General features: G+C 45.4%; 1 protein-coding gene across 1 annotated transcript; it reads left to right on the forward strand.

Moving 5' to 3' along the window:
- Positions 1–4,717: 4,717 nt before the first annotated feature.
- KCNF1 (potassium voltage-gated channel modifier subfamily F member 1) lies at positions 4,718–6,181 on the forward strand (the record flags this gene model as incomplete). The annotated part of the gene is made up of 1 exon (XM_084262317.1): positions 4,718–6,181. The coding sequence occupies one exon, from the start codon at positions 4,718–4,720 to the stop codon at positions 6,179–6,181; it is 1,464 nt and encodes a 487-aa protein (XP_084118443.1).
- Between the last annotated feature and the right edge of the window lie 3,247 nt (positions 6,182–9,428).

A 9,428-nucleotide genomic window follows, 5' to 3' on the forward strand; every position in this document is an offset into this window, starting at 1 on the left:
CCACACCCATGCTGTGAAACACAGCGCCCATGGGAATGCAATCCCAAATTTTCTTGCAGAGTGCCAAAAATGGACAGTGCTATTGCAGCGCAAGTTATAGGATATGATTTTAAAGATATGATTTTAAAGAAGATATGATTTTAAAGAAGATATGATTTTAAATGGATTTGAAATATTGAGCTACAAACAATAAATAGCAAATTGCAATAGCTAGGTTAATTTGGCAAAGAATGTGTGCTGGATCTTCCAGTGCAGTTGTGAGGTTGCCTTACTAACTGCCAGAAGCCACCTTCGATTTGGAAACCCTGAAGAACTCTTAAAGCCTTTCCTGCTCCTTTAACTAAAGCTGGTTGTGGTAAAGTGATAGGAGCAGCTGCTGTGGATGACCTGCTCTTTTTGAATCACAAGAAAACATCATTCATTGCTTCTCTTTCTTCCAGATTATCTGCCTCTCATTTCTTGTGATTGGCACAAAGTAATTATACGGTGTTTCCTCCACACAGAACTTCATGCTGTCAGCCACTGAAGCAGTCCCTGTACAGCTGGCTGCAAGTTTTATCCCCAGAATACTCAGAGGAAAGGACAAGGAATAAGATGTTTCCAATCTCCATCCCCCTTTAGGTTTCTGATCGACTTTCCTCTAGTACATTTTCATATGTTTTTGTCTTGAGTTGCCCTGCTTAGGCTGTATCTGACTGAGATAAGTTGCATTTAAAACCCAATGATGATGGAGCAGAATGAGATGCGAGGGAGTTATATTAAGTGGGAACCAACACCCCTCCAGACCTACTGTTAGTCCTGCAGCCTCTGAGGGCCACACAGCAGTGTCAAACATGGAAATCATAGTACCTAAAAGGCAGGTGCCAGTGACAGCAGGTGACTCAGCACACCTCAGTATGGCCCAGTTTTACCTGTGCCCCAGGATGTTTCTGGGCACTGAGGCCAACTGGGACCTTGGCTCCATCTAGTCTAGGAACTCGAAGGGAAGGGAAGGGAAGGGAAGGGAAGGGAAGGGAAGGGAAGGGAAGGGAAGGGAAGGGAAGGGAAGGGAAGGGAAGGGAAGGGAAGGGAAGGGAAGGGAAGGGAAGGGAAGGGAAGGGAAGGGAAGGGAAGGGAAGGGAAGGGAAGGGAAGGGAAGGGAGGGGAAGGGAGGGGAAGGGGGAGGGGAGGGGAGGGGAGGGGAAACAGAAACCCCTTCCCCATTCCTTATTCAGTTTGTAGGAATTCAATTGCCAGCATGCATCACTTCCAAGCAGACACAGAGCACAGCTTGACCTGTTTGCCTGGTCCAGATAAATCAACAGAATTTGAATTTAGAAGCCCTAATAATTGCAGCAAATTATTCATAAATGAGTTACAGGGCAACAATTATCTATTGAAATTTTTAGATTAGAGAAGCACTCCTTTCATGGATGAAAAATGAATTAAATTAGTGAAATTAATTATTTGCTGCAAATTGTTCATTCCTCTCCTGGTTTTTTGCTGCTCTATGATGTCAGATAAAAAACATTAATCAAATAAGCCTGCATCACTCTTTTCAGTTACAAAACAAGGTTTTAATTCATTATGACTTTCCCTGACCCTTCTTTGGATCATTTACATTTGTCAAAGTGGATTTAAAATGCTACCAGATCTCTAACACTTGACAGGCACACTGAAAGGTGTAAAGAACTCTGGAAAGGTGCAAGACGAGGGAGAATAAAGCACAAGGATTTTAGCAGCCACACTAAGTAAAGTCTTCATAAGGACTGATCTGGCATTTCAAAAATAGTTTCTTCCCAACCTTTCAAGAATGTGCTGAGATTTATCATTTGAGAGGAGCTGATTTCACCTCTCAAACTGAACAATGTATGTACTAATCCTGTGTGCCTATTTTGTTCTCTAAAATTACAGGGGAGGGGGGAGAAAAGCCTTTCTGGAAAGAAAGGTGGTGCTTTCCTTGTCAGTCATGCTGGACCTTACATTGATTTACCATTACCTGGAGAAAAGCCAAAAGGTCACTGGAATGAATCATTGATCAAAGAGAGCAGGTGTCCAAGGTGGTTAAATCTGAGGATTTAAACCTAAAGAGCCTGTTTCCCTACGCTGATGTAGCCCAACAACATTTTACACCTAACTTTTCCAGATCTTAGTTTTGTTTTGCAAGAACTGGTAGTCAGTAATCCCATCCACATTTTCCCCTGCGCAAACACGTCACTGGCATCTTAAAACTTACTGTGCTAAAATCAAGCTGAACCTGTGGGCAAGGAAGTCCCAGGTGGGTAAATATTTACTGCTGAACGCACAAAGCCTGGGGTTTTTCCACATCTCCAAGGTATTTCTCTTGTCCTTAGAAGCCTGCAAGCCTCAGTAAATTTATGTGTGCCAGGAAAAAAAAAAACCAAGGGACATCTTGTATTGCACCCACTATGCAGCACCCTCAGTGACACGTGAAGGTGACAGTGGCCTCCAGAGATTAACAGTGTGACTCAGGTGTAGATTTGTAGATATTTCCTGTCTCCTGGGACTGTGACTTTTATAAGATGATCAGCCCCTGAAGTTACTGTTCCTTGCCCTCTGTACTGTTCTGCAGCAAGGATATGATGACATGACCCAGGCATTCGAAGACTATGGAGCTGTGATTCATGCACAGCTGGGTGACTGGGTGTTACCTTGACTGGGTGGCTATAAGAGCAGCAAGAAACCCTTTGTTTCAATTTTTGCAGTATAAATCTGTGCATGGATGTGTGTGACAGACAGAGAAAGGCTTGTGTTCCTCTGTTTCATGGGTTCCTTACAAGTCTTCCTCTATTATGAATTCACCTCTTCCCTCTCATTTTTTCACTGTCCTCAAACATGAAAGACCTCAGGGACAAGGAAGGTCATTGGAAGGGCTGGGGAGGGGCTGGGTCAGTGACTTTGAACCTGTGGTTTGTGCACCCCCAAGCATCCTGAACTACCTCCAAGGGGTATTCATAAGGTATGAGAGGCTATGCGCATACTCCATGTCAAGATGAGATCTGGCACACAACCTCTTGATAACCTCCCATTCCAGCAGTGGAAATGGAGTGCAGCACACTCACCAGGGTCTCCTTTGCTGGGTGACACAGGCACGTGGACACAGGCACATCACAGCTCTTACCTTTCTCCCAGGACAGAGAGAAGAACTAGAGAAGCAAACTATCAGATTTTCCCCTTTCTATTTCCCTACACTTTGAAGTTTTTCAGAAGCTGGTTTAGGTCATTCTGCTGTGGCCAGAAGCTGTTAACTAATTAACTGTGAACTTTGATGGATTGGAGCCCTCAGGACACATTGAAATGAGCTGTGTAGTCAGATTTAAGAATTTAAGAGCATGATGTTAGACCTTCCTGCATGTAAGGGTCCAGGGAACAAATGTCCATCAACCCGGAATTTGGGGAAAACAAAGTTAAAAATGTTTGTTATTCTACTCCTACTTGTAAAGTGCTGGGTAAAGTAGAAGCACTATTGCTGGCAAGTAACATTCCCCAAGAAATCATCATAGACCTTGCAAATTACTCAGACTCTCATCTGGGTCAGTTGACTGCAGATCAGGAAAAGACGGCTGAGACTGGGGGCACTGAGCTTTGGGAAATGTGCAGAGCACAGGGTAAGTTTTCCTGCACAGCTGCCATGAAAACTTTATGTTATCTGCTTGTTTCTCAATGACACTGGTACAAATCTACAGTAACTCAATGTTCTGACAGAGAATTACTCTAGACTTGCTCCAGTCCCACTGAGAGCAAGATTTATGTCCCGTATTTATTCCAAAACACAGTATTTTTTCCTCCGCCTTCTGCCATCAGAAGAAATGGATTGGGTGTCCTTCTGCAGCTCTGGATGACTTTACTCAGGATTAGCTTTGGTATTTGACTTTTTTTTTCTGTAAAAAAAAAAGTTTTTAAAAATCGCTGAGGTGCGTGGCAGTGGAGAAACGCGTTATTATACAGCGAGCCAGGCGTATAAATAGCTGAGCCGAGGTTTGTGTCGCTGGTGCTTTGCTAGGTTTCACCAGAAGAGGGTAGAGTTTGGAAAGGACTCCTCGCAGCCCGGGCTCCCTATTGTGTTGGGAAACAGCAAAGGGAAAACAAGCACAAGTTTCTCCTCTGCACGCTTGCACCGGCTGACAGTGTGCGAGAGTCAGCAGATAAACTCTGGAAGATCTTAAAGTACAGGGAAAACGGAAAGAGAAACACAATTCCAAAGCAGCTTTCTAGGGAAATCTGTGGCATCGGAGCGAGAAACCGCAACAGTTTTCTGTGGGCTCAGCCTGACGATTGTCTGAGAACTGTCACTCACTGCACGTTGCGCTAATCAGAGCGCAGGATTTATTTCTCTGCCGTGACTTCCAACCTGTGAATAAATATCACTTTTAGAGAGAGAATGGGACCTGAAAAGACTCTCGAGCACTGAGCAGAGGGGTGAGTTTCATTAAATGGTTTCTTCTCTTTCAAATCGGCTGGAGCTTTCTAACATCCTGCTTGCAGGCACAGCAGCCCGATGACTTGTCTTTTCCCCACAGCTTGTTGCATACCTCACGAGGCTTTCCTGACCGCAGGTTTCTTCCTATAGCCTCTCCCACCACGACTCCGGGTCAGTTTGGTAACGTTTGCAATAGAACTGACTCGGTGCTGGTTCGCTTTCATGAGCAATTAAAACCATTAAAGCTCTGAAACCAGACAACAGGCTAAAAATCAAATAAAATCCAATCCGATTGAAATGGCAGGTGACTCTCGGTTTCCAGATGTGGATGCTGAAGGATCAGAAAACAATGAAGAAACGGAGATTGTAGTCAATGTCGGTGGGGTAAGGCAGGTGTTCTATGGAGATAACCTGAATCAGTACCCAGAAACACGGCTGGCAGAGCTGATCAACTGTTTATCGGGGGGATACGATAGCATATTCTCCCTCTGTGATGACTATGATCCTGGAAAGAGAGAGTTTTACTTTGACAGAGATCCAGATGCTTTCAAATGCATTATTGACGTATACTACTTTGGGGAAATTCACATGAAGAAAGGAATATGCCCCATATGTTTCAAGAATGAAATGGAGTTTTGGAAAGTGGATCTGAAATTTTTGGATGACTGCTGCAAAACTCATCTAAGTGAAAAGAAGGAGGAACTGGAAGAAATAGCCCGGAGGGTGCAACTGATTCTGGATGACTTGGGAGTAGATGCCTCAGAAAACCGCTGGAAAAGGTGCCAAAAATACATCTGGAAATTTCTGGAGAAGCCAGAATCATCCTACCCAGCCCGAGTGATCGCTGTTCTGTCCTTTCTGTTTATTTTGATCTCCTCTGTTGTGATGTGCGTGGGGACCATCCCAGACCTTCAGGTTGTAGATGCAGAGGGGAACCGTATGGAGCACCCAACCCTGGACAGCATAGAGACAGCCTGTATAGGCTGGTTTACCATGGAGTATGTGCTGAGGCTAATCTCCTCTCCCAACAAACTCCACTTTGCCCTGTCTTTCATGAACATTGTCGACGTGCTAGCAATACTTCCTTTCTATGTCAGCCTGACCTTGACCCACTTGGGAGCCAAGCTGATGGAGCTGAGCAATGTCCAGCAGGCTGTCCAGGCACTGCGCATCATGAGGATCGCAAGGATTTTCAAGCTTGCACGGCACTCCTCGGGGCTCCAGACTCTAACGTACGCCCTGAAACGCAGCTTCAAGGAACTCGGGCTGCTCCTCATGTACTTAGCTGTTGGAATCTTTGTCTTTTCTGCCCTGGGTTATACCATGGAGCAAAGTCACCCTGAAACTTTATTTAAAAGCATCCCTCAGTCGTTTTGGTGGGCAATCATTACCATGACCACAGTTGGATATGGAGACATATACCCTAAAACTACACTAGGAAAACTGAATGCCGCCATCAGTTTTCTCTGCGGGGTGATAGCAATCGCCCTTCCCATCCATCCCATCATTAACAACTTTGTCAGGTATTATAACAAACAGAGAGTTTTAGAAACAGCTGCCAAGCACGAATTGGAGCTGATGGAGCTTAACTCAGCTGAGGGGAAAGCCGCAAGCTCCAAAAGTGAACTGGAGGATCTTGCGAGGGAAGGCAAGGAGGGTCCTTTTTATAGCAGCCGGCTAAAAGTCTCCCACAGTGACACCTTTATTCATCTCCTGTCAGAAGAGAAACACTATAGGACCAGGCTTCAAAGCTGCAAATAAACTGTGAGCTGTTGTCAGCGCTAAGCTATAGATCGGGACAACCTGACAATCAAGCATTGAAAAGACTGGCGGGATCTGTCAGAGATGGGAGGGAGCACTGCTTTGCTTTTCCAGCGCGAATATAAATTAACCCCGTGGTATCTCCATCACCAGTTGGTAAGACTTTGCCGTTATTACCCAAAGTAAAACTGTAGCGCTCCACTGAGACCAGACTGCTCGCAATGAGTGCGTTCCAACCAAACCCATTTGTAACCATTTCAGAGACTGAAAAGTCCTTCCTGATCGGTAATTGTTCGATGACCTGAATGTGCAGCATTGCCACACCAGAACTCTGTACCTGTGACAATAAAGAGCAGCATCGCACAGATTGTGTCTTCCAGGCTGTGTTCAATGCCTTTTCAGCTAGGAGAACTGCTCCTTAAAAAATTAAAGCAGGCTCTCACTCAGGTTCAGGTTTAGAGCAAAACACTATGAGCCGTTTCAGCCTGGTACTGTGAACATGTACCATGTGCAGAATATTAGAGTCAATGAATGGTTTCAGGTTTGTGAAATGTAATTTAGGGTCAATGTTTTGGACAGGAATCTGCTCCACTTGCTGGAAAAAATGTAATTTTCAATGGGATATGAAGCTGGTTTGGTGACACAGATGTAGAACAGAATCGATGTATTTTCAGGAGCAAATTAAAAAAAAAGTGTTGTAGCTTTTAATTTGACAGAATCATTTATATATGCAGGGATCTTTCAGGAAGGATTTATAATCAAGCCATTTTAAAAATGGCAAATTAACTTGTAGTATTTTTAATTCACTATTAAAGGGAGAGAAATTTATAGAGGAGTTGAGTCCTCTCTATAAGAACCTTCAACTCTTTGAAATACAGTGAAGAGAAAGTTTCAATAAAAATAGTATCATCTCAAATTGATTTATGGTAAAAATATCTATCTGAACATATTACTATTTTGGGTTTTTTTTTTCCCTAAAACAGCATATCCCACCCCTATAATAAATGCATGGTTTTGTAGATGTTAGTTTAAAGAGGTAGTAGGCACTAGTCAGAATCTTGTTCCTTAATCGGCACATTAATCAACACCAGTGTGTAGCTACTATCCTTTCCAAAACCAAGTGCCATTTACATGAGCATTAATTTGGCTCGCATGATGACTGCAATATATGGGTCTGGTCTTTACCAGAGAAATCCATTGAAACTAGGAGTTATGCCAGCTGAAAAGCAGGGGAGCACTGGCACACAGATGTATTTACGTTTGTTAAAAGCAGGATCCCAAATGATTAAAAGGCTAGACTAGCTGTCCTTATTTGTTCCCTTTTGTGCTGAGCAGCCTCGTGCCCAGATGAAATGCAGCTGAATGAGCCATGACCTGTCCCCATGAACCCTGTGCCTAAGACACCCATGCCACTCTTTTCCAGGGACGTGGGCAAGCAATCCATCCCATAAGACCAGCGACTGGAGGGTCACAGAGCCATGGGGTGGGCTCTGTGCTCTCTTCTGGCACTTTCTTTGCACTTGGCCCATGGCAAACAGGTATGAGGTGGGAAGAGCACTGCCCCTCTGGAAGCAGGGAGCAGTGATGGTGTGTAGGGGCCAGGGAGCTGTGTGGAGGTGGGCGGCTGCTTTCTAGGAGCACTGCCTGCTCTGCAGGTCTCCTGACATGGAAATCAACCCCTGGCTCCCCCAGGCTGAAGCCCTTTCCCATCACTTCCCCCACACCCCGAGTTGCTTACCTTCAGGGACACTTGCTCTGTATCCCCATGGCCCATCCCTGTGCCAGACCTAACATCCTCTTCCCCAACCCCATCACCAAGTCGTGCCTTACATACCACCATCAAGTAAGATAATTAAAAGCAACCTCTAAGCCTTCCCGTATCAGAATCCTTCCACCAGCTTTTGGCCCATATTCTCTCCTGCTTAAGGCCAACAGCCCATCCAAGAGACCTCCTCAGCCCAAGCACTCCTCCATCCTCTTCCTCCGCTGTGCAGCCCAGCTCTCAGTTCTCAGCCTCTAGACCTGCTCTCTCAATCCTTCTAGTCTGCTAAGACCTGTTTATTGCTTGCCACCAGTCCCAGCTGTGCCCCTGACAGCTCCCCAGCCAGGACCATAGCTGGCTCTTGCCAAAGGGGTCCTGCCCCCTGTACTGCTGAGGACTTCCAGGACACAAGTATGGGCTGCAGCCATCAAATACTAGCTTGGGTGGAATGCTGAGGGTGGGAGAAGAATAAAAGTAACAAAGCTGGGCCAGTCTCATCTATCAGGAATATTAAATGCTCCTGACTTCCCTCACAACATGCAGAGGGTGGCTGAGAATGAATTAAGTTAGAAAAAGTACTTTCCTGAATGTGAAAAGTGCTGTGTAAATGCTTAGTAATGTGGTTAGCACTGAAAGTAGTAAATCCTCACTGCTGCACTTTGCAATTTATTTAATGTGACATTAAATAAAAAATAAGCCCCTTTTATCAGAAATAATTTTGTGGGCAAATTTCTCCAATGAGTTAGGCCTTTGAGCAGAGGGGCCTGCCTATGCATATCAGTATGGAAAGAGCTTTGGACAGCCTCAGTACCCCTCCAGCCCAGTCTAGTCTCCACGTTGTTTGCTGCACCAAATCCTATGGATTAGATTCGTTCTTAAAAGTCTGTGGGTGGACAGTATGGATTCCTGCCTGTTCACCATGCCTGTGCTATGGGAACCTTGCAGGAGCCATGGAAATGAGGGCAGTGGTGGAGGGGCAGGGCGGGATGGTGGCTTGCAGCACATGACGAAACTGGAGAGGAGCGGGGGGTCTCCAACGGCTGCTACCCTGATGGTAGAAAGCATGAGGCTTTCTGGGGCCCTGGGGGAGACACCTCCACAGACAGAGAAACTACCATAAACCACTGGATTTGCAGTCAGGGCTGGAGGGAAGGCTCTGCCTCTTAAAGGATCCTGGGAGTTGGGGCATGCTTGTTTTCAGTACTTCTGCACAACCCACTGGAGCTGATTTTCCTTTATTATTGTCTATCTAAAAACAGAAAAGGACTTAAAGGGCCGGAGGGCTTGAGGACAGGAGGGGAGTGCTAGTGCAGTCCCTTCACAGGAGGAAGCAATGGCATCCAAATGCATCCCCCCTCTTACACACAGGACTCTGTCAAGTCCAAAGCTAAGATAAGCACTGAGATCTTTTCAAGGGGGAAACCTCACCATGCTTGGTGTGAGTCTTAGTCCTGTGCTCTGGATGAGGAGGGCACAGGATGCACC

This window comes from Gallinula chloropus (genome assembly GCF_964237585.1).
Source record: "Gallinula chloropus genome assembly, chromosome: 3".
Taxonomy (NCBI): domain Eukaryota; kingdom Metazoa; phylum Chordata; class Aves; order Gruiformes; family Rallidae; genus Gallinula; species Gallinula chloropus.